General features: G+C 30.4%; 3 protein-coding genes, 1 long non-coding RNA gene and 1 other non-coding gene across 12 annotated transcripts; 2 read left to right on the forward strand and 3 right to left on the reverse strand.

Annotated features, from left to right (window-relative positions):
- On the reverse strand, positions 1231-3526 carry LOC104769755 (homeobox-leucine zipper protein HAT7-like). The gene is made up of 3 exons (XM_010494037.2): positions 3068-3526; positions 2348-2790; positions 1231-1844 (listed from the first exon to the last, which is right to left on the reverse strand). The coding sequence occupies exons 1-3, from the start codon at positions 3237-3239 to the stop codon at positions 1503-1505; spliced, it is 957 nt and encodes a 318-aa protein (XP_010492339.1). The 5' UTR covers positions 3240-3526; the 3' UTR covers positions 1231-1502.
- LOC104769756 (transcription factor PRE2) lies at positions 10667-11995 on the reverse strand. The gene is made up of 2 exons (XM_010494039.2): positions 11690-11995; positions 10667-11015 (listed from the first exon to the last, which is right to left on the reverse strand). Exons 1-2 carry the CDS (start codon positions 11816-11818, stop codon positions 10860-10862), a joined length of 285 nt encoding a protein of 94 aa, XP_010492341.1. The 5' UTR covers positions 11819-11995; the 3' UTR covers positions 10667-10859.
- LOC104769757 (tyrosyl-DNA phosphodiesterase 1) lies at positions 17979-21550 on the reverse strand. 2 transcript variants are annotated; one of them, XM_010494041.2, is made up of 16 exons: positions 21453-21550; positions 21281-21327; positions 21000-21176; positions 20702-20893; positions 20452-20607; positions 20309-20369; positions 20070-20146; positions 19634-19987; positions 19418-19552; positions 19197-19346; positions 19010-19113; positions 18877-18930; positions 18701-18791; positions 18513-18596; positions 18293-18431; positions 17979-18202 (listed from the first exon to the last, which is right to left on the reverse strand). In XM_010494041.2, the coding sequence occupies exons 1-16, from the start codon at positions 21454-21456 to the stop codon at positions 18135-18137; spliced, it is 1893 nt and encodes a 630-aa protein (XP_010492343.1). In that variant the 5' UTR covers positions 21457-21550; the 3' UTR covers positions 17979-18134. The 2 variants fall into 2 exon arrangements, with proteins under 2 accessions (XP_010492343.1, XP_010492342.1); XM_010494040.2 differs by having other exon boundaries at positions 20997-21176; positions 21453-21549.
- TRNAV-CAC lies at positions 21578-21651 on the forward strand. Its single transcript has one exon. It is a non-coding gene; the product is annotated as a tRNA-Val (tRNA).
- Positions 22005-24326, forward strand: LOC104769758. 7 transcript variants are annotated; one of them, XR_764431.2, is made up of 6 exons: positions 22005-22161; positions 22247-22425; positions 22532-22611; positions 22714-23504; positions 23598-23669; positions 23959-24315. It is a non-coding gene; the product is annotated as an uncharacterized LOC104769758 (long non-coding RNA). The 7 variants fall into 7 exon arrangements; XR_764432.2 differs by having other exon boundaries at positions 24080-24315; XR_002037108.1 differs by having other exon boundaries at positions 22550-22611; positions 23598-24326.

Below are 25814 nucleotides of genomic sequence, written 5' to 3' on the forward strand. Positions count from 1 at the left end.
AGAGAGTTTCTAATTAAAAATTACAAACTCTTGAACTCAAAAGCATCCAAAGATCGAAAAGCTAGCTAGATGAGTGACCTATTTCTTCGAAACACTGTTTCACTTCTGTTCTCTTTTTGGACTTTTCTTTTTCGTCTTTGGAATGTGTGCTTCCAATAATCTTCCTCAGTTACCTGTTACCACTATCGTTATTATCTAAAATTGTTAGTAAAAACTTCCATATTAGTATTTTGCACACAAAAAAAAAGCTTCCGTATTAGTTGGTTACTGTAAATATCTTAAATAAATTAAATAAAACGTTTACTGACTTATATCAGTTCGAGTTTCAGTTCAAATTTTTTTATTTACTATATAAAGAAGTTAAATCAGTTTATGAAAAGGACAACAGTACTCAACATCGTGATTGAATAAAAAGTATATTATACTTAGATCTATATGCGACACATAAAATAGTTATTTAAACTTTGGTTTAAGTATTTCATTAAAATGTTAAAGATATATTATACTAATTTGGTATGAGTTCGTTCTGTCGATTATGCAATATACAAGTACTATAAGAAAGAAAAACATACTATATATACTAGCAAAGAAAAATTATTCTAACTAAAAGTATTAGATTAAGCAAAATTTATTAGATGATAGAAATTTACAATTTTTCAAACTAATAAAGTTAAAGTTCATTTCAAATATGATAAATGAACGAAAAATTAGAATAATTATGCTTAATGATGATTTACGAAATTCAGGGTAACTACTATTTACTAATAACATTATCTCATATATCTGATAGAAAGAAAAAATCACACACGAGCACACGATTTTATAAAATAAAATTAAAAGGTAGATGGAAAAATGTCAGATGTAAGATATATTTCATGGCTCATGTTGTGTCAATGGCAGAGCTGGAATCCCACTCGAAGGCACATGCATCTGCAATTTCTCATATGTTTTTGTTATTTTCTTTTTAGCTTTGTGTTCCAACCTAGCAAAATATTTTAAATCCAAATTTATCATATATATGTTATACTTTACAAGACGATGTCATTTTGACACGTTCGCTTCAGAAGTATATAAAGCTGGAGAGTTTAGGAAAATTTTTAAAAATATATTTGCAAAATTAGTGAATAAAACTGATGATTTTTTTTTTTTGGAATAAACATGATGAAAATAAAAAATCATCATTCCTGACGAATATAACATGTTTTAATGCGCTGCTTTGTCATATTTGCATATGAAAGAAAAATTTATTCATTCAATTGAAGTGACGAGAAAAATCATACTACAAATTTGTTGAGTATCCCCCTATACACCAATTTTCTCTACAAACCCAAATGAAAAAAAAAACATAAAGACCCAATTCAATTTAATTTAAACAGTGCCAAATAATTCCAAAATAACTCAATTAAAAAAAAATTCTATGAAATTTTCTTTTGATGATAATAGTAATGATATCAAGATGAGTATGATGTTGAAGATTATGAAGTTGTTCTTGAACAGTATACTCAATTGAACTGATGATGATTGTGATGTTGTTGCTGCTGGTCAGGCCATGCCCAATAACTAGCCGACGTCGTTTCATCAATGCCATGGAACATATTGCAAAATCCTTGTTCTTGTTCTTGAACCATCTGATGATCGATATGCGTTGAGGTCGTGGTTGCGGTCGTGGTCGCAGATCGGATTGAAGAAGGGAAAAGATCTTTGATCATGCTCACATGGTTTATGTCTGAAGTATTGTTATTATGGTTATTTTCTGTGCTTCCATTGTTGCTCCATGAAGCTTCTGCCAATTCTCTCTTGATCTTTGCTGATTCTTTACGGTCATGTTTCTTCAATGCCACTAACTGTTTTATGTTGCCAATATCATCACACGTAAACCAAAGTCAGTGGAGAGATCTATTTAATTGTTAAATAAAATAAATTATCGTAATGTCAACTCCACAAGCACATGGGAAGTTTAGTAGTAATTTAAAATGTATGTACACAAGAATCTTTATTTAATAATAATACAAAAAGAGTTTATAATTACTGTCTTTTGACAAACATCTTTGCGTTGGATCAAGAGCCTATCAATAATCTAATAGCAAATGATATCATACTATATATATACATATTAAAGCCATTCTAAGATCTCCAACTACGTGTTGATCCATGAAGGTTTTATATGCTTGATTATTGATAATAAGTCATCAACTAAAATTTACAAACTATCAATACTTATTATTTCTTTCATCGTATAGACCACGAAGTACATATAATATTCAAACATTCATATCATTTTGATCGGAGTAACGTGATGATGTTGTAATAGAAATACTAGTAGAATTTGTGTGTGTATATTACATACCTCAGCGTGTAGTTTCTTGTTGTGAGCAAGAAGAGAATCATTGTCCGATTTCAAGACATCGAACTGTTTCTTGAGAGAATCATAGTCTCTCTCGAGCTGCTTTGTCTTCCACCTAGCTCTCCTGTTCTGAAACCATATCGCAATTTGCCTAGGCTGTAATCCCAAAGCCTTGGCAAGCTGCATCTTCCTCTCCGGCTCCAGCTTGTTCCCTAGCTCGAAGCTCTTCTCTAATGCTCTAACTTGCTCTAAATTCAGCCTCTTCTTCTTCTCTCCTAACATCATATGTGACCCATCATCCGATAGATTGTCTTCCTCGCCTACCTGGTCTTGATCATTCATGTTGTTGGTCGTGGTCGGGCTTTTTTGAGTTAGATTATGATGATGATCTGGTACTCCCGTAAACGACATTGATCTGTTCATCATGTAGTTTCCTCCTCCTCCTCCTACACCAAAAAAATACAACAAAGTTAATTACCACGTTTCTTTTTTTGGTAACTTAGGATTCCAAGGCCGAAGCCAGATTGATCTCGAAGTCGCTATGTGAATATCGAAGTGAACAAACATTCAATGGAACATTGATAAATTTTGTATTCAAATTTTGGTAAAGTAACAATCAAAGATCTTGAAATTTTTTTTGTGTCTTATATGTGTGTGTGTGTGCGTGTATGTGAGTGAGAGAGAGAGAGAGAGAGAGAGAGAGAGAGAGAGAGAGGTACTTACCATAGAAGAGGTGAGGAGGGCAAGAAGGGAGAGAGGTAGGGGAAGGTAAGTGATGAGAATTGTCTTCATGGAGTTGCTGAAACATGAATCCATGTTGTGGAAAGGCCATCTCCAATCTCAATCCTTCTTGATTATTACTAATATTGTTCCTTCCCTCCTCATACATATACATATATATGATATATATATATATATATATATCTATACAAACTCTCAAAGCCCAGCAGCGATCAACTCTTCTTATGAATTGTTTGTGAGCTGATTAATTTTCCTAGATTAGATAACTTGTTGGAGAACAATATTACACAAGAGCTTTGAAGTTTTCTTGTGAGGAAGAATTAGTGAGAAGAAGAAGAAGAAGGAAGAGATCAGTTCATAGGAGGTTTGAATAGGACCCACTCTTTATACCATCTAAAGCTTTTAGGGCATATGCTGATTTTTCTTTTGATACAATTTGTATAGGACACTTGGGAAATTAAAATTGAAATTTAATAGCACATGGATATGTACATACATTTTCCACTTCATTTATATATATACTGTTTAATCTTATGCTACTAATATACAGCTTAGCTTGTACATATATACAACTATAAACCAACTAATACAATTGATTTTGACAATTTTTTTTATCAAACTAATCCTTTTGTCACACAGTTATTATCCTAATATTCACAATTAGGTCTCAAGATTCACCAATAAATTATCTTTGAGGGATATGATATAAAGATTAGCTTAAAAAATTCGAGATCAATCAGTGTAAAATGTTGGAAACTTTTAGATCTACTCATGTACGATATAATTAATATGTACAAAACATTTAATCATTTTAAGAAGATAAGCAAACAATTAAAAGAAATGATGACACCCATTACTCTCAATCCTCGAATATAGGCGTCGCATTAGGGAAATTGTAATCAATGCTAATGGTGTCTTGGAGCGGTACGCTCGAATACATTAATTTATCATGCATGAATTTTAATTTTTCAGGTGTAATCAATAATTAATTATATATCCTCCACATATCTAACTGTAGTTTGTACGTATAAGGTTTGCTAGTGCGTATAGATCACCGATTTTATATTATTGCATTTTTTCAAACTTTATTATTAACATTTTACGTACTGTCGCGTACATATATATTACTTTTCTTAGAAGGATTTAAAAAAAAAATTCTTATAAGAAAAATCACACTCATTGGTTTTTTGAAGAACATTCCACAGTACAACTTAAACGCATGTGTGTTCTTCTCGCCAGGTAATCAAATCGCGTTCACACCATGCACCGACCTAAGTTTTTCTTACATAACCAAACTTAAGTCTTTATTATTTAGAATCTTAGATTCAAAGTATTAAGTGATAACTATTATTAACTGTGTCAAAAAGAAAAAAAATTATATATATATATATAGAGGTAGGTAAAGTCTTTTTTTTTTTCTTTCGTATAAGTTAGAATAAACATTCGACTAAATTTTAAAAGTTCGGGGTCCAAATATGAAGGGTTATCTCTCTCTCTTTCTAGACGTGTGACCTAAATATTTTTGAAGAAAGCTCTTTCATTAACGTAACACCTATATATATAGAAATGCTGATTCCAAAACCATTCAACTTATATGTAAATCGTGAAGAAGAAAACAAAATCTATGATATAAATTCATTGTATAGTGTGATAAATAGATATAGATTGGCAACATGATGATTGAGATGCTCTTTCTTTCACTCTACTGAATTTTGTTGGAAAGAGTTTTTATGAGAATCCAAGGTTAGATGTGAAAGATAAAGAGACCCACCACTAGTGTTTCCCAATTGTCATATCTATGTGGTGGCTTTCGCAGTATCAAACATATATACACAATATGTTTACATTTGTTAGTATATGGGGGTATAATGTAATATAGTATTTGAATACAAATAAAAGAATTGGGTCCTACAATATAGTGCCACAGACCTGTCCTACAACAAGGTCTTTCACATGCTTGTATTGGGAAGATTTGAAAGAGTATTAACACCTATCTATCTATCCCCTTTGGCAATATGCTTTTGTTGCAGGAAAATTATTGAAATGTCTTTTTAATTTATAAAAACACTACATTACAATAATAATAAAGAAAAATATAAATATATGATCTGAAGCTTCTCCAACTAGCTCCACTGCTCCCATGTGCTCTGCTTCCTCTACTTCTCTCTGCCTCTTTCTTGGGATACTTCAATTCTCCACTCTTTACTATTTTTTAAAAACAATTTATATTTATCTTTTAACGGGTCCTTTTCTTATTTCGTTATATTTGTAAACGGGTTCGTTTGATCGTTTCTTTTATGTTAGTTATTGACCCAGTCATATTTTAAATGTAAATTAACCGTAGTGTTCACTACATGAAAATAATTTTATAAAGACGAAAGATTTAGTCATAATAAAAAGTATTTAGTATAATATAAACATTATTACGAATTTGTGATGATGTTTAAATGGTTGCAATACAATGGTCACAAATTTTTATTTGTAACAAAAACGTCACAAGAGTTGCAACGAATATATTAGTAACAATTTTGTCATCAATAATTACGACACAAAAAGTAACAAAATTGTCTCAATTACAGACTAACAAAACGTCTTTAAATCGTCACAATTCATGTTTCAAATAACGTTTTAATCATGTATCTTATTTTTACGAAACTATAGTCTCAAATAGTCACAAATGATAATTAAAAATTTGTCGCAAAATTTTAACAAATACTTAAAAATCATGATATTTTGTGACTATCATAATGTCCAATCTTATCATTAGAAGTAAGTTTCAAATGCTAAGTTATTACTAAAAAATTCATTGCATATGATAAAAATTATAACTAAAAAATTAATCTCAAAAAAATATTATTTTTAAAAATTTATAATCATACAAATTTTTTATAATCATAAACATTAGATATACATTATAAGCTATTTTTATTCTTATAAAGAAAATAAATCACAAATTCGACCAGCTGCACATATTCGATCAGAACTTTCATATTATAACTCCTATAGAAACGATCTTAGGCTCTCTGGAAAGGTAAGACTCAGATCTTTCCAACGGCAGGTAGATCAGCTTCTGGTTCAATTTGTAGCAGTGGGAAACGATTTCATAAGATGACTGATGTTAATTCGCGGATCTGCGCAGAATAGGTTTGAGAAATCATGTATAACTTTTAATCTACAAAAAGGGTTACAAAATCCTTTGGGGAAAACTTACATATATGGGTTGGGAAATTGCTCACCAAAATTCGTCCATAAAAGAGTTCGTTTACCCTTTCTTTTCCACCATCTCCTAAGACATGTAAGATCTGTCCTTAATCTCAATTGTGGCTCCTTGTTCTCTTTCTCTCAAATGGTTTACTCTCTCTCTCTCTCTCTAGATTTTGGAGGCACGAAAATATAAAGAATAAAACCCTAATCATCTCTTAAATAAGTTTTGTTAAATTAGGGTTAGAGATTTGGTTTAATGGACTTTGCATAAATTACATAACAATTTACACTATTTTATGATTAATGTTTACTCATTTTAATATCACAAATTGTGACTTGCATATATGTTATAAGTTCATAACTAATTTGCAACAACATATTGGTCACAATGTAGTCATAAGAGTGACAATTAATATTATCGTAGCATATTCGTCACTATGTGTGACAAACTTTCATTACTGATTTTTTCCGTCATAATATAGTGACGAAAATACTATGAATTTGTGACAAATAAATTTAGTCATAATATCGTATTTAAAGTGTCACAAATTTGTGACGAAACTTTTTTGTCTCAAAAATACGTCTCAATAAAATTATTTTCTTGTAGTGGTTGTTCATATCTTATATTAACCGAAGCTAAAGCGATTGTTCGTTTCTTCACAATTATTATCATGCGGCAAGCAAAGTATCTAGAACTAGATGATGTCACGTTTGAATGACTGATGACTATCTTCATGTTTCAATGACATTATGTCAATATTATTATTAACATAAATGAATAATCACGTAAAAATGAATATCTTAAAATATATATTTGAAATCAATATCATAAGTTAGACATTAATTTAAAGCATCCATAAAATTTAGTAGAATTTGATACCGACTATCACTTAGATTCAAATTCATATGCTTTATGTCATCGACAAAAATACAAATATAAGTACTCAAACATTGCCAGTTTCAGATTTTTAAGAGTATATATGTGTAAGATTCCAAGAAAATATTTTGACGTATACGTTTTTCTAGAAAGACGATTTCAAATAGATTTTTAGTGTGAAAATGGATTTCATCCTCTCTCTTTTTTTCACATGCTGGATTTTATTCTAAAACCAAATGTTTTTTTAATGTAATAACTCTTTGTATAAATAAAATTAAAATATTTGTTTTCTTTCTTTCTTTTATATTTGTGAGAATAGTAAAATACATGTTTACGATGTGTATTACAACTGTTTGTGGGCTTTACTCCTGATTGAATTAGTAGACGAAGAAAGAAAAAAAAAACTCGTGTATCTATTTATTGATTGATTGGATCGCAAAGCTCAAAACAATTTTACTAATGGGCTAACTAACTCGGCCGTGCAAATGGGCCGCTACTTTCCGACACTTCACCACAGTGATGACGCGCACGTCTTTTTTTAAGAGGTAGAGTCTCTAATTAATTGATGCGCGCGTTATTAGTTGTCATTATGAAACTCACGCGTGTTGAGCTTACGGGCCTAAATATTTGGGCCTTTAAGAGACCCTATAAATATTACGGCCTCGGTTTGTAGCCAGCCCCTCAGAACATAATAAAAGCCAACAATTTATGTGTTTTTTTTTTCCTCCTCTAGTCTAGAAATCATAAGGTACACAAACTATTATGTGTTTCCTTTAAAACGATTCTATATACATATGATATACAAATCAAATCCATATAGATTTTTTTACCGGCTTTTTTTTCTTTGATACGACGGCGGGCGAAACATAAGCCTTTCCGGTTGTATTATTAGCTAAATCAGTGTAAGTGAGGTAGTAATTTGATTAATGTTGGAGTTTGAAAAGTCAAAAAACGCGGAAAATGTGGGAAAAGGACAAAAAGAGGTACTTACTAGTAGTAAGTAGTAACATTGACCGGTCGTTTTTGGACAATACCGTTAAACAGTGATAACGACCTTAACCGTGAATGTAGTTCTTCTCTCTCTCTTTTTTTTTTTTTTTTCATTTTATATATTCTTTTACTTTTTTTTTTTTTAATTTATGTTTTCTAGATCAAAGGAGAACACACATAAAAAGGAAGGAAAAAAAAGAAAAAAAATTAGATGTTTCCTTTGTTTAACGGTGTGAACAATTATGTCGGTAGTTATAATAAAAATTTGTAGGGTATAGCAACATTCACTATATTATGTCCCATCAATTGCATTTGTTTTGAAATTTTATAGCCGGTATTGATTTTTTTATTCTTTTTGAATTTCAATAGTATGTATTATCATATATTTTTTCTATTTTAAAAATAAGTTTTGTTTTATAGATTTTTTTTTTCATTTTCAAATTAAGCAATGTCCTTAATTATTTTTGCTATGCATTTTTTTTTTTTAGAATGCTTGTTTTGAAGTCTTGCTATATAACGTCCCATTCTAGCTTTCAGATTTTGTACTTGCCATTATAAATTAAATATGATCGATTACTTTTCAACATTTTAATCAGATCTTATAAATTAAAATTCAATCATACTAATATTCATTTAGCTAACCACATTAAATGAATGTCTGACTAAATTGATGTAAACTATATATATATATATATATTGTTTACATATATATATATATATATATACCATTAAAAATGTATTTGCATAAAACTAACAAAACTCCAAATTTCTATACAGTATATTATTTTGGATGAAAAGAATTTAATAATATATAGTAGAAATCACAACTATTACTAAAAAAATATCTTTAAAAAAAAACTATATATATATATATATACCCAAAATAATATGGGTATCTAATGTAATGTACGGTTTCAATTGAAAGGGACCATATAGAGATCCCTACTTACCACCAACTCTACTGTGGAAATTTATAATATGATTCGAATATCAGTACGTAACTATATAAAATAATAATTACAGATACAATATATTCACAGCCTTTTACATGCATATTTAAAAATATAGATAGCAAAATAAAGCTAGCTAGTATACATAAAAAAATGAAGAGTTAACAAACAAAATAGACGTAACAACTAACAAATTAAGTTCCCTTGTATATCGAAGTATATATTTGAAGTACTCTCATTTTGTCTACTTAAAATAGTATCACGTTTTAGAAGTCTATTAAAAAAATCTGGTAACTGGATTACTCGACATGTATATCCTAAAAGATTAGTTAGACATTTTATGTTTGGGTTATATATTACTTGAAAAAAGTTTATAAAATAGTTAAGTAGACAATCGCTATTGGTCGTTGCGAATAGTAGAAAATTCATTCCCAGGTTTAGTTCAGTTATCTTTGTGGGGGAATACTGTTCAGGAAAGAAAAAAACTATGCCATAATAGTGCTCTGAACTTTAGGTCAAATATCGAAACCGTTTTAGATAATGGAAACTGAAATTCATGTCTTCAAAATAAAACTACACTATAATAGCTAAATTACTTTTACCTAACCAAGAAAAGTCAAAAAGTTTTTTTTTTTCCTTTGACGAAGGAGTCAAAGGCTTATTTTATGTTAAAAGGTAAAAGTTTTCGTAGTCAAAAGTTTCTCGTTAGTTGTTTCATAAGCTACCATTTTCAACCGATTTAACTACTTTACCGTTGCATTATGTAGATTTATTTTTGGTGAATTTTTTTATAGACAAATTGCATAGTGTATACTGTATTATGGAAGAGAGAGCTCCACAAATTCTTGAAACATCCAGTGAGTAACAAATCATGAAAGATCTCCATACTAATTATATACATATTTGAAAGACGATTGTGTTACAGTCACATCATGTCTTATACTTTTATGTATGTGCAGATATGTATATGTGACTGTGTGAGTAATTTTCTTAATTACTACGCTAATTTATGCAAAATTTGTGGCTTATGATCCCAATTCTCCGACAAAACTAAGTATTAACGTCATTTATATTTCACATCTGCTCACAAAAGACGACAAACTCCTTTTAAGAATCTGATTTAGTGTATGTTGAACTCTGTACTAATTTTCTAAAAAGACTCTGTACTAATTTTTTTGTTGCCAAAAATCGCGTTACTTTATGGTGTCCTTATTGCCACATTAATAAGCAAGATTCGTATGATCCTGCCACTTGATATTTCAACCAAAGACGATCCATATGTTTCATAATATTAAGATATATGAATAATTAAATTATAAAAAAAATATATAAAGAAAAAGAAAAAAATTCACCAAAAAAGTACGCTTTAAATGACAATATATATATATATATATTAATCAACTTTTTTGAAAAAAAAATCTTGAAGATTAGTCTAAAATTCGGTTGAAAATTATATCTCGCTTGTCTTTACATGATATCATTTGTATAATACATTTATACATATAAACAACTGTAAACACGCACATATATATAAGATTAAAAGTAATTAGTTAGCAGAAATCTGATTTATTATAATTAAAGCTTAATGGTTGCATGCATGGCGTTAAATCAAAAAAAGGGTCAAATATGAACCCTAGCTAGCTATGATTGTAAATAATATATAAGATACATATAATAGATAATTAAGCTCATCCTGATGGATCAACCTCTCAATGAGACCCACACAAATATATAAAGCACAACTAATCAATAATTATCCATTAATCAAGCTCCTAATAACGGCTGCTTGTGGGCTGTTAGGATCAATGGTGTCCAAAAGCTGCGTCAATCGATCACTGAGGTCATCGGCTTCCTTGTTCAAGTTTCTTATGTAGTTGCAAGTCTCTTGTAACACTTTCGACGCTGATACCTACATACATTTTTCAAAGTTGTACATTCTATAGTAAGAATTTAATATAATATTATATCCATTAAAATGAAAATTTTAATATAAGTACTCAAACGAGTCTTAGCTTGAAGTTATGATGCTAATGGGGCTTATTATAAAGCTTAAGATAAATTATGCTCAAAACTTGCCAAAAGCTAACACATTGGTACTATAAGAAAACGATGCTTCCATATATAGAAACCGGCTTTTTCTTAATTATCTAGTGTTCGTCCTTTTCTTGTTGTAGTATAAAAATAAGTCGGTGCTGTACATATATATAAATGTATTGAATTGATAGTCCGTGAAGCAATATAGTCGTCTCACATTCAATGTAATTAATCAATGATAAAAGCAAAATTAGTTAGAGAAGCTTAATGCTGAAGTTAGGGAAAATATGTTCCCCTCTCCTCAAAGTCCGGTTAATGGTCAAAAGTCTTTTTAGAAACTTCAGAATGCAATCTCCCACACGTAATTCGATATGTATGAGTATAATGCACTATTCCAACATGTTGTATATGTGTGTTTCTCTATTGAACATAGTGACTAACCCTAAATAAATATCATAAAATTCAAACTTATATGACTATATATGCCGAACTGCCCAAATTAAACCTTCTTAGTTCATAGAATTACAGTAACTTTGTAGAGAGTTTTACCGTGCTAGAACGTCGGTTCTGGCGAATCTCCGGAATGGACTGTCCGAGCTTTGAGATGAGATCAGCGATCTGATCATCGCTAATTCTTGATGATGAGCTTGCTTGTCTCGACCTTCTGCTTGACGACATTTTGATTTGAAAAGATATATTAAAAATATATTCTTAGAAATATAAATCCAAGAATAGGCTCACTTCTATTGATGGCTTGTGGGTTAGAAAAGAAGTATAATTGTTTGTGTTTGTCGAAAGAAAGGGAGAAGGAAGAAGGAGAAGAAATGGTGTTATATAGAGAACTAGGACCACTTTTTAGAGAGAAAGAGAGAAATAGAGTAATACAAATAAACTTAAATTTGGGTGTTGCATATGACGAAGACAAGTGCACAAGAGAAACAGTGCTTTAGAATGGAGTCTTGGATACAAGACACGTGAATTTACAAATCAGATTGCAATGTCTAATATTATATACTTCTTCCGCTTTCACCAAAAATAGTGTTATACAACTTTATTTTTATTTTTATAGTTTCATATACAACTTTATTTTTATACATCTTAAATATATTTTTAACTCTACTATTGCAGCTTATTAATTAAAAAATAAATTTTATAGCAATTATTTAAAATGATACTTTTTGTCTATTCGTATCTAATACTATAAATTGGTTATCGAATACGTATTGATGATTACTTTTAGTTAATGACTTTAAATTTGATTAATACTAGGATTTCATCCGCGGTACACTGCGGGACTAAATTATAAATTATTATATTTTAAATAATAATTTTTAATAGTAATTTTCAATTTATTTAGTTTTTTAATTCTCAATTAATTAACTTTTGTCTAATTAATTTAGAATTTTGATTAGAATTTTTTTTCATCTTCTTACGATTTATAATTTTTATAACCTAATTACATTAAATTTATATAGTATGTTAGTGTATATTTTTATGTGTATTTTTTTTGGAATATTAAGAATGTGTTATAGTATGTGTGATATTTTGTAGTTCATATACTACATAATTTATAAGTTAATTTTCAAAACTATAATTACAAATCTATAATATATATGAATAAACTAATAGTTTTAGTATTTGTTTAATAGTCGAACCCGCTATGCTAGGTGAGTTAGGCAACATATTCAAAGATTTTTAATCTGCAAAAACTCATCATACGAAACCCGTGAAAATAAAAAATAGTTTTAAATACGTAATGATAATAATAATAAATCTGTGAGCAAACAATATATTTTATATTTTATTATTATTTTTTGAATAAGATATCAAATTGACTGGTAAATATGTTTGTTACCTTTTAAAATCATACAGTTAGTTTTTTTTAATGATTGTTTAAATTCAGAATTTATATAAAACAATTACACCAAAATTAATGGCATTTGCTCCTATAACAGTTAACCAAATTTATGTAAAACACTTTCTACAAACAATCTGAATTGTATGGAAAGTTTATTACCAATAAAAAATAGAGTTATACAACTTTATTTTTATTTTTATAGTTTCATATACAATTTTATTTTTATACATCTTTAAATATATTTTTAACTCTACTATTGCAGTTTATTAATTAAAAGATAATTTTTATAGTAATTATTTTAAATGATACTTTTTGTCTACTCGTATGTCGTATCTAATACTATAAATTGGTTATCGAATACGTATTGATGATTACTTTTAGTTAATGACTTTAAATTTGACTAATATAAATATTATTAATTAAAAGGTAAATTTTTTTACAGCAATTATTTAAAATAATACTTTTTGGCTAATATTATCTAATACTATTAATTGGTTATCTAATAAGTATTGATGCTTACTTTTAGTGAATGACTTTAAATTTGACTAATATAAATATTAATTATTAATTAAAAGATAGTTTTTTTTACAGCAATTATTTAAAATGATACTTTTGTCTAATATTATCTAATACTATAAATTGGTTATCTAATATGTATTGATGATTACTTTTAGTAAATGACTTTAAATTCGACTAATATAAATATTATATCATTGCAAAAATAAATAATTGCTGATTTCACTCTAAATAATTTCACTCTAAATTGGTTATCTCATATGTATTGATGATTACTTTTAGTAAATGACTTTAAATTAGACTAATATAAATATTATATCATTGCAAAATAAATTTATAGTGAAAGAGATTCATAAAGGACAAAAATTTATAGTGAAAGAGATTTAAAGCAAAAAGACACCATATCAAAAAATGATAAACATATTGAAGATATTTATAAATTTGATATTTTCTTATATTCACAAAATCCTTTTATTATTGACAACAACATTAATCCTAGATCTCCAGAAAACTTTGCTTTTCTTAAAAAAATTTCAAAATTGATACTAAAATTTTGGGTTGCTTAATTATTGACAAAAATTTCTTTTAAAAATTCTTTCATGGGTTAGAACATAGTATCTATTATTTCTTATTAAAGTTTTTATATATATAACTAATAAATATAGAGACTGTAAGCTTATATATTTTATTATTGTAGTATTTCAATTATTGAAATTTATTTGATTATTATAGTATTATAATCTTATATATGTATTTTTGAAATCTTTTCAAAACAGTAAATTAGTTATATTATTAATACCTCTAATTTTATATCATTCAATAATTCACAAGTGAAAATTTAGATTGACATAAAACATCAAAACAATGTTTTCACTCTGCCCAAAGAAAAACAATGTTTTCACTTGGATTCAATGATAAGTAAATATTAGATAACTAAACCAAAATATAAACTTAGTTGATCATAAATTCTCCCTCATATTATATATATACAATTTTTACAACCATTTATTTTATTAATTTTAAATAGTAAAAAAATATCTCAAAAAACATGATTTTTATGTACTCCACACGGATACAAAACTAGTATTACATTAATCTATATATACATTTTTGGAGACATTTAGCAAATCTATATATACATTTTTGGAGACATTTAGCAAATAAATCCTAGAGTTGCAACCTATTTACAAGTATGCCATTAATATTAATTATTAATTTTTTAAAAATTAATTAATATTAAGTTTTGATTTTTGGAAATAAGATTTCATATCCTAATAAAATTTTCAAAACAATAGAAATACACTCCCTTTAACATTAAATATTAAGTTTATAATTAATTTAATTAATATTAAGTTTCCAATTTTACAAAACAATATTTTCTCCATACAGACATTTCCTAAACAATCGGTATAATCAATAAACGACAATATTTTTAAAACCGGACCGAAAGGTGAACCGGAAGTCTTTCGGGTTTCTGGACCAATTAGTCAAAATGGTTGAACCACGGCTCAATTAATTTATTGGTTTGTTTACATTTTATGAATATAACATCTACTTTTCTATAAATATATAAACAAAACATACATAGTTGAGTATTACCGGTCGATATAACATTCCTACTTTTAGTACACGTAGGATTTCTATACTATTAATAAAATACTTTATAATTTCTATCCTAACTAATATACCTATATTTGTAAGGTTGTACATTAAAAAAATATATATTAAACATTAGTTATATATATAGTTAATCAATAAAATAAATTATATTTTTTTATTAAAAAATAGTCCCGCGGTGTACCGCGGGTGAATATCTAGTTGTATAGTAAAACTTATTAAAATTGAAAGAATGATTAGGCATAGTAATCAGAAGTTCAGAACCTTAATTGCTCATTGTTTTGCTTGAGGTGAGAGTTTTTGAGAATGCATCATTATTTTTTTAAGACCAAACGACCACCATCCAAAAATATAACTAATCTTCATAGTTTTGTAATTGTCATGTGAAATCTGATATAATAATAGAGAAACTAATTTTAATATTTACAAATGGGAAGCGATTTCTGAATTCAATAAAACAATGAACATAAAAATATCATCACGTGATTTTATCTTATTATACTAGCTAGTGTAACGCTTGTCTCTATATAGTTATCATATATATATATGATATCATTATTTTATGATCGATGATACGTTAAACTAAGAAGATTTTGTGTATCAGTTATAGATACGGGTAAATAAAAACAATGGACTTAGGTCAATTTGAGAGGAACGTACGGTATCTATCCTAACCAATAGGGAGGGGCTAGTCTCCAAGCTCTTGATCACGTGTACCTCAATACATAGTGTATGCTTATTTATGTAATGCCTAAGTGGCATTTCATCATATCACCGAACCCAATATTTCACGAGCTTGTTCTAAGACTTAGTCATGCGTACCTCAATACGTAATTTCCAAATTTCAAATTTGTATGATTTATATAAAGACATGGTAATGTTATTTTGGTCATAACAACAAAACATTTACATGATGGTAAAGATGATGATATGCAAAAGATATGAATGAATGATGATAAGTAGATGCATGATATATATTAGAAAACAAGGAGATGGTGTGATAAATTGGACACTAAAGAAAAATGTTTGCTGATGGGCACACAAAGGTGGGACTATTAATGTTTTAATACTTTTCTAAGTTAAATTGTTATAAATAAAAACCAGTTTTAACCTCCCATGTGATGATAGGACACTCTTTCTCCCCTCTAATCAGGGAGCATGAGCATCCCCATCCTTCACGCCCCCTCCCACATGACCTCCTCTTTTCTCTGTTTTTTTTTCTCATTCTTATCTTTTTTTTTACGGTAGCGGTGAGATTACTATATCCAAAAATTTATGCTTTTAGTTACAACGTTCGCAAAGCTTGTATTTATAGCATTAGTGTTCGTACTAATATCATCGATGTACCATGCACCAGTCAAATTTAATACGCTTGAATACATGTTATTACAAAAAGGGAACATGCGAGTTTAACTTTTTTTTTCAATTTACGAAGTTATAGTACTCTAAACTCTTGCATATATAGAATAAGTAACAAAGAACTTGAGCCAATTCATTCATTGTCAAATGTTTTCAAATCAAAGTCTCGTAAAAATTAAGAATATTCAGAAAAAAATGCTTTTAATTCTTGGCATGTATTGATCTTTATTCTTTAATCACAACTAATCAGACACTTGTTGTTTGTAAGAGTTTTAATAATTTTCGAGAGCAAACAATCATTCCGAACCTTCCCTTCTTCCATAATAGAAAATATATAAACGAGCATGTTGGATACCATATATCAATTCTCTGGACACAACTACTGCGTGCTACCCTAAGTCGCAAAGCATATTCAAAGTTCTGGTTACTGACATGGCAGCTTGTGAATAGTCAGAACATAGAAGAAAGGATCGTTCTTACTCAATATATATCCAAATCTTGATAAGCTAATTGTCAAGATTCGAGGACTAAATTAGCATGCCAAATACTAGAAATTAACTTATATATGAATCTTATTATCTTAAAATTTCTCGATAGATATGATAAAAGGCCATATCATCAAAGAGAGGGACAGGTGTTCTTGGAAATGTAGACATTGACTGTGAATGCTTGTCTGCGTCTGTTTGTATTCTAAATGTCTATCGAATATGTACCACCAAAAATTCTTTCATTTTCTTTTTATTTTTTTTTATTCTCTTGATTTTTCTGTCTCAAATTTAAATCGTAGGTTTCTTGTAACCAACGACACGCTTCTGTCATAATAGTTCGATATATACTTATGTCTCCGATCTCTGCATCTATATTTTGTGTTTGAAGTTCGTCGTACTTATCACTTATGCTAATTATGTTTGGACGCTACACAAATATAAATGTAAGAGCGTCGATGGAAGGTTTTATTGGTGAGCTGGTGGTTTACACTATATGCCTTGCTCCTCAACACATGTGAAGGGGTTAATCAATTTCAATCTCCTCAAACTATAGTAAAGTGTCAACAAAAAAGTAAGTAGAGATTAAGAGATAACAAAACGAATTACAAAACTTTAACAATACTCTGAATTGCCTAATTAAACCACTAAACTAATAAAGTAAGCTTCAAACTAGACAAATAAATAAGAATTATACCGTTTATGCAAACAAAATGCTAACATTATAAACTACATAAACCTATACGTAAGCATATAGAATAATAATAAGTCACAAAAAAAAAAAACTACTCGTAACCAAATAGTACAAATGTAAACAGTTAAAATTAGCCAACTCGTAAACTACTCTGTTGGCCCACGAGATTTTTTAACCTTTCAACCTCGTTCGTACGGCAGAGTGATGCCGACAGGCCACTTTTCTTTTTACAGTCTAAAAAACTTTATCAACCCTAGTCCTATCCTATCCATTGGTGGACTAATCCGGATTAATCCACAAGTTTCAATCTAGTTTCACACTAAATTTTTTGTTTCCATATATTTGATGAGATCGCTTAGCATTACTGAGTGAGTAGAATCATAAAGACAATCATTAATTGAGTGAGTAAACCCATAAAGCCAATCTTTCAAGTCTCAAGTCATAGCTACTAATGCTTTTAACTAACTATCTTGGCCAGACTTGCCCATACACATCCTTCTTCGAGTAGCCTCGGTCCCATGACCACGGAACATCTGAAATATTACAACACCCATAAAATGCGTTAAGAACACGCAAAAGAAAGAAGTGATATTTGTTGGAAAATGACTTGGGGAAAAAAAAACCTTCGGTTGAGTATGGCTTAGGAGGTAGTTGATAAGGAATTGGTAATGAGATTATCTCAGGCGAATCTCTATTTCCTTGCCAGGACATTGTCACTAGCTTACTCCTCTTCTCTACCTCGTCTTTCGTCTCTTGTTTTGCCTGTCAACATAAACACAATTGAGAGGTAAAGATCAAAGTTTCGGGTCCAGGATTACGTGTTTAGGAATTAGATCATTCTACCTTCATAGTACTTGTATTGTCCTCTGTGCATGAAAATTTACAACCTTGTGTTTTTACTGGAGATGGTAGAAACAGGACGCCCAACTAACAATATCATAGTCAATGGAATTTGGTCAGTAGTTATAAGACATCCAAGACTTTGCCTGAAACAAGACATCCAAGACTTTGCCTGAAACAAGAGATTTTACCTCGTAGGAACGTATCATCAACTGGGAATTGTTTTTCTGAAGTGCTCCCCAGGCCGCTTTGCTAAGATTAGATGAGGTTAGCAAGAACCATCTATGGAAGCAAAACAAAAACTGATCACTAAAGATAACACTTTTTATCAACTGAGTAACTAAAGATCGAGACTTTAAACTTTTACGCTAGCTTCTGGTCGCTGTAACGTGTGAACGTCTTTATATGTGGCATTGCACGACTGTAACATTAGAAATTATCAGAATTGAGTAGTAAACATAAGTTGGGTCTGTAAAAATGTTTGGTTTTTTTAAAGTTACCTGCGAGCACTATGATCCGCTTTCCATTTAGCCCAATATTTTTTCAAGAACGGTTTCTCTACGTTCTTCAATGGGCTCGGAATTGCATTGCCAGCAGCATAACCCTTTGTTTGAAGAGATTTCACAATTTAAACGAAAAAATCCATAATACATACAAAGAAATATGAAAAATTTATTCGGATTATACCTCTAAAGAACACCTGACGTCTTCTACTGTAGGCCATATTATCAATGGATCCCCGGGACCAAGAGGCGTTTTGTCCTCTGTTATACCAGAAGACAAAGAATCTCTAAATTCAGCCAACCACTTCTCGTCTAAAGAGCCAAGTGAAGAAAACTGCAATACGAAAAGATTGTAAAAGGAGACTTTTTGGCAAGCAATACAAATAACATGGAATGGAACACTACCTGATAAACTAAAGGGGATCTGCGGAACTCTCTATCGAAAATGCATTCTTGAAGGATACTCCGTAGCTTCATGTGTCCCCATTTTTTCAAGTTTAAACCAGTGTGGTATCCAGGGACCGATGCAATTAGTCGAACCTGGAATTTTTTTTTCGGACATCTTAGTAAACAATAAGTACACAAATCAGCCAAAAGAGTTTTAGAGAAACAGAAAGGTACCGTAGCATTGGAATAATCAAACTTTTTGAAGAAGGCTGCATTAATCTTCACATTACCACGACCAGGTAAGCTTGCAGTAAACTCAGGCCACTTAAGAACATTGAGGTAATCGATAAGATCACCTTCGAATCCACAACATTTAGGTGGATCTTTATTATCATCATCTTTCCAAGGGAAATCTTGCATCCACAAACCTTGGCTCTTGTTGTTCCAATCAACATGGATCAGATTTGCTGTGTGTACAACAACTCTCACACCTCGAGGATAGACAAGAAATATAGCTTTTGAATGGTGTGTTCCAAATGAAATAGGTAACCGGGGCTTATGAAGACTCCAATTAGCTGGCTTCTTCCTCTGATCAACAAAACAGAGATTGGATTTTTCAGTATACCATTTAACATCAATCAAAAGAAATCAGCAAACCGTCATAACAAACCTGTATATACTCTTGCCTACCATCACCTTCTCCATGGATGACCATAACCTGAGGAATGTTGGCCAGTTTCGGGCAAGCTACAAAAACATATAAATACAGTGAACCGAATTAAGTTAACAGACTTGAGACAACAGAAAATAGAACAAGAACTAAAAGAACTAATCATTTCCCATGAATGTACCACAAAAGAACTAATCATTTCGATAAACTCAACAAACAAAAAATATGAGAAAAGTCACCTGACATCAACCAGTCTACATCGACCATATAATTCGATAAGATTGCAGCAACAACGTCTCCCTGTCATTTTACAAACATAACTTCAGTCAAAGATGTCTGAAAAGAAATAAAAAATAACTAATATGTTTTGCATAAGACTAACCTCAATGACATCATTAATGGAAACACAAGAGGTATTAGCCCAATCAGGCAATCCATTAACACTCAAAAGCCTAAACGTTGAAGGTAGTATCTCATTAGGTGGAACAAATCGACGAATCGCCTCTACATCATCATCATCATCACCTTGTGCTTCACCCTAAAACAGTTTCATTACATCAAACAAAGCCTCAAAGAAACCCTCCCCAAACAAAAGCTGCACTCTTTAGTTAGGCCAAGTAAGTAAGTAAAACCTTTCGAGCTTTCTTAGCAGCTCTTTCATGGCATCCTCTGTTCTCAGTAGGTAGCAAAACTAGCTTAAAGAAATGATGACCAGGGATCAACTCAATAAGATCATCATTACTTACTAAAACCTCTTCACGGGGTTTTATTTTCTTCCTCTCGCCGTCGCCAGAAGACCTAATAACCACCGGATTCGTTCCTTCCTACACAAAAGACACAAACTTTATAATATTCCATGTGAATTGGCGATGAAAAGTTAGGTTTTTTGTTTTTTGTTTTTGAGGTTTGTTTGTTAATAGAGTTTACCACAGACAAGGACACTGAGCCAGACGAGGAAACGATGATGGAGATGTGTTTACGGCTGAGACGTTTATCAGCGATTGAAACGTTTCCACGGCCAATGATGTTTGGACCTTCGGATAAAGTTATCCTTGGAGATGAATCGTCTTCCTTTAAATCTGCTTTCAATGGAATCAAATACGCAACCTATTTTAACATATACACACACACACACACAAATAAATCAGAGAAAGACACCGACTTTTTCAGTAATTGGATGACAATTAAATTAGGGTTTTGTTTTGAGTTACCTGAGAGTGAGCCATTGAAGAAGACAAGTGCCTGAGGTTGAAGTGAACTGAGGAAGAAGAAGAAGAAGAAGAAGATGCAAAACGCAGCGTTTTAGTGAACCTAGCTAAAAGTCTAAAACGCTCAATGGGATCAAATAAGAAATTGCGAAAATTTTGGGATGTATCAACAAACTCATAGTAACGGTAGCGATTCTTCACGCCGGCGGCCGGCGAGAATCATGCACCACCGCATCATACTCATCCGATGGCTCTTTGTTGTATGATTTACTATAATAATTCGAGATCATTACCAACAAAGTCTGGGTGGTGTAGTCGGTTATCACGCTAGTCTCACACACTAGAGGTCCCCGGTTCGAACCCGGGCTCAGACATCTATTTTTATTTTTTCACTTTTTCTTGCATTGACATGTGCCCGTACTGAATTTTAAATACAAATGTTGATATCCGAACTACCATATCCCTACTATTATTTTGAAACACAGTTTATGGACTAAACCTTCGTTTTGTAAAAAATTACAAGGGTATGCCATTGGAGTTATGACCAAATATTCGATTTTTTTAGAGGGTAACAACGAAATTTCACACCCCTCTAAACGGATAAACACGCGGATCCTAAACGACCCATTTTAAGAATTCGGATCCTTTTATTTAATCGTGACCGTTGATTCATTTTTATCGTGTCCGTCGATTTAAAAAACCTAAAAAGGTGTTTTCTCTCTCTATACTCTTTGTCGCCGTCAATCACTTACACAAATCTTTTTTCTTTAGCCTTTCCTCTCTCGCCGTCTCTCCCAAATGGATTTTTTTTTTCTTTTTGTCGACAAAGTCGAAGAGATGTAGTCATGTAGAGGAAGAGAAGACGGCAAGATTTCATGGCTAAGGTTTTTGTTTCTCTTTTAACTAAATTTACATTTTAAGTCTATGTTTTATGAGTAAATTCCAAGTTTAATTGGAATTTTGTTTCAGAATCTTGATTTGTATAATGATTTTGTGTTTGTCTGATCATCATCACGATTTTGAGATGATAACCTCAGTCTCATTAATTCGCAATAACTCAACCTCAGAAACATGCGTGATTCATCTCTCCGGTCAAGTAAGCCTTGCTCTGTCGCCGCCGTCAATTTATGGTTTCATGCTCGCAAGAGGTAATATACCGTTATTAAAGATTATGTTTATGCAGAAGATTAATTCTGAACTAAATTACTTAAGGCAATAGAGAGTTTCATAAATGTTTACATGTATGACATGTAGTTTTTTTGGCCATGGAAGGTGCAGAGGATTTCCTTAGAATATGAAACATTTCAATATTATCAAGCTCTGGATGTGAAAAGGTTAATTTCATTTCTTTAAGCCAAATTTATAAAATATATATTCTACCACTTATAGAACAAACGTTGAGGTTTAACCTAACTTAAGGGACTTTTTGTCTCTAGGATTAGAGAGGTGACTTATAAGAAGAGAGGTGAAGATGATTCGGTGATCAATTTGAAGAAGAAGAAGAAGATATCGACTCCGAACATGAGTCCAACCCTCAGCCTAAGCCTAATTACGCTTCTATAAATCTCTCCGTCTTCTATGTCATTTAATTCGCCATGTTTTTTTTTCTTTTCAGTTTTTGCATATTCATGGGCAATGATTTTTTTTATCACACGTTGGACTGATTTCATATGCAATGGTTTTATTTAGGTGAATCTGTATGCAAGCTATTATTAGTCCATATTTTACTCCGTTTTCTTACTTTCAAGTATAATCTTCTTCTTGACCTTAGTACACGTTGAACTTAATTCACTAAGGTTAGTTTTATAAAACATTTTTCTTTTAATAGTAGGGATTGGTGATGGTTCACTATCTGTATATTTATACATCCTTGAATGGTTTTAGATTTGAAAAACCGATACTTATAAGTAAACAGATCCTTATGATATTGGTGATGATTCGGTTTGTCTAAGTTGTATATTGCATGTTTTGGTAAATTAATTTGCAGAGTTTGGTTGTATCAGTTGCAGGTTCTGTTTCTAAGTTGTAGGTTTATTTTGAAATATAATTTTGTTTGGTTTACAGGCTTGATGATTCACGTTTACAGTTGAAATTTGATTTGCTTTAGATGCGTTTACGAAATGCTAGGAAACATGATGAGGAACTTGACACAAGTGGGACAACAATTCTCGAGAGTGCATCTAATTCCATGAAACGATTTGCAGTCCATCTAGCTCATCCTCTTAAGGTTTGAACTCTTTAACCAAATCCCAAAATCTTGATGTGATATTTCTCTTATCTTCAATCTTTGAAAGGTACTGATTTACTTCTGTAACTTCAGCAATGCAGAGTCCTCCGGGTTGGAGAAGAAATCGGGATACACATACCACCACTCCTCACCATTTTCTTTGAGGTACGTATTACTATTAAATTCTTTTTGTTACCTTTTTCCTGAACCATTGTTAATATTTCTGGTTTCTTACCTTTTTGTTGTGTAAGTTTGCAGGTTTTAGTTAATTATTTTGTAGGGTTCGGTTAATTAATTTGCAGATTTTGATTATCTAAGTTGCATGTTTGGTTTGTCTAAGTTATATAGATTGCAGGTTTCGTTTGTCTATGTTACAAATTGTAGGTTTTTGTGAATTAATTTGGCTTTATAAGATGCAGGTTCAGGTTTGAGAAAATGCAGGTTTTCTTTGCAGGCTTGATGATTCATGTTTGCAGATGAAATTTTATGTCCCATAAATGCTTTTCAAAATGACTAAATGAGGAACTCGACAGAATTGTTACATTATATCTTCTTAGCAGACTTCAACAATGCAGGGTTCTCCAGGTTATGAACTGGGGAAATTTACAAGAAATATGTCAATGGTCGAATATGTGGAGCTGTAAGCTGCTAGCAAAAAGACAAGTTTCGTTTTTGTTTTTTTCCATTATACTCATTCTCTCTGTTAAATTATTTTGGAAATCATTAATGATATTTTATATTTTGTGTGATCCAGTTATCAAAATTGAATTTTGATCCATATTTTGTTGAAAGTGGGATTCTATATGGTTAATGTTGTTATAATGTTTTTGTACTCAAATTAATTTGTGAAACCAAGACTTTTTGATATGGGAAAATCATTTATGATCATGTGTCTTTTGTCGACAATTTCCTGAGAAACCGGTTTGGACGACCTAAGAAGTAGCTTTAACAGAGAGAATTATAAGAATATGTAGACAAACAAAACCTTTAATGGAACAGGCAAGTTAACCCGGTCTTTTAAATTTAATCCGTCAATTTACTGAGAAACCGGCTTGGACGACCTTTAATGGAAAATCGTTAATGATCTGGCTCTATGGTATTATTTTTATATAAATGTTTGTAGAACGGGTTAATTATTTTATCACTTTAATACGTTAAAACTGAACTTACAATTATTTAAACAAATAACTATATAAATCTTTGATTTTAATATATCAATGTTTAAAATGTTAATAAGATATGTCAATTAAAGTATATAAACAAATTTATTAAATAATTTTTATTAAGATTAAAATTATACTGTTCAACCATTAAAAAAACATTAAACTTTACAATTTATGTTGTCTACTATGTAATTATTTAAATGAAAACATTAATGGAATATAAAATTTCTAACGGGATGGATCGAGACGAGATGGGATGAGACTGGACTGGACGAGATTTAACATCCCATTAAAAAACTTATTTTAACATTTTCAATAAAAGCGGGGTTTGCTTGATTATTACGGATGGATTGCAAAAAAAAAAATATTTTCGAGGTGATGAAGATGATGATCATGTTTATTTTCGGTATGAGTAGCGGTATTCTACATATACACTAAAATATTGACAAAACACCGTAAAAGAGTGGCCAAGTAATTTTTATGGAAAATTCTAATATTATAGAATTAAAATTTTACAACCTAAAAAGGTTTATTATTTGACTGAATATATGTTATACCAGTGTGTTTTTGAGTAATTTAATTAACTAATTAAATACATATACTTTTCAAAAAATAATAACTAAAATTTGAGAAGAGGTTCATTCTATTTATGGTATTAAGACGAGAAATAATATGTAAACTGAAACGGGTAATTCACATAATGAGAACCAATATATTGAACAATTTTTTTTTTTAATAAGGTCTTAAATTTTAGATAAAAATAGGAAATTAAAAAATATAAGTAGATAAAATTCAAATGTCAAGTTTTCACTAATTTTGATACGGATTGACTATGGAACATATAACTAACTATTTTGGAACAAGCAATTTTAAAATTTTGGTATTTTTGAAAACAGTTATATAGTTTTTGAAAATTATAATTTTTTGATAATTTCAACTTACTAAATAAAAATATATTCAACGAAGAACTCTGGTATCCATTTTTATTATTACCCCATCTCTTTTAGTAAACATTGTGTAACGATTCATAATTTTTTTAAAAACGAACATTAGACAAAAAAATTATGATTGATACGAGACGAGACAGGACTAGACGAGACGGGATGAGATGAGACGAGAGAGGATGAGTTGTGATGTGAGGAGATTG

Source organism: Camelina sativa, chromosome 20 (genome assembly GCF_000633955.1).
Source record: "Camelina sativa cultivar DH55 chromosome 20, Cs, whole genome shotgun sequence".
Taxonomy (NCBI): Eukaryota; Viridiplantae; Streptophyta; class Magnoliopsida; order Brassicales; family Brassicaceae; genus Camelina; species Camelina sativa.

Coding starts and splice junctions, on each gene's coding strand:
- LOC104769756 (XM_010494039.2), bottom strand. CDS start 11,818: ATGTCGTCAAGCAGAAGGTCGAGACAAGCAAGCTCATCATCAAGAATT. Junction 11,016..11,689: donor AGAACCGACGTTCTAGCACG/GTAAAACTCTCT, acceptor AAATGTATGTAG/GTATCAGCGTCGAAAGTGTT.
- LOC104769757 (XM_010494040.2), bottom strand. Junction 19,988..20,069: donor GTAGGCAAGAGTATATACAG/GTTTGTTATGAC, acceptor TTTGTTGATCAG/AGGAAGAAGCCAGCTAATTG. Junction 18,792..18,876: donor TACAGCGACCAGAAGCTAGC/GTAAAAGTTTAA, acceptor TTGCTTCCATAG/ATGGTTCTTGCTAACCTCAT.
- LOC104769755 (XM_010494037.2), bottom strand. CDS start 3,239: ATGTATATGTATGAGGAGGGAAGGAACAATATTAGTAATAATCAAGAA. Junction 2,791..3,067: donor CCCTCCTCACCTCTTCTATG/GTAAGTACCTCT, acceptor TTTTTGGTGTAG/GAGGAGGAGGAGGAAACTAC. Junction 1,845..2,347: donor ACAAGAAACTACACGCTGAG/GTATGTAATATA, acceptor AACATAAAACAG/TTAGTGGCATTGAAGAAACA.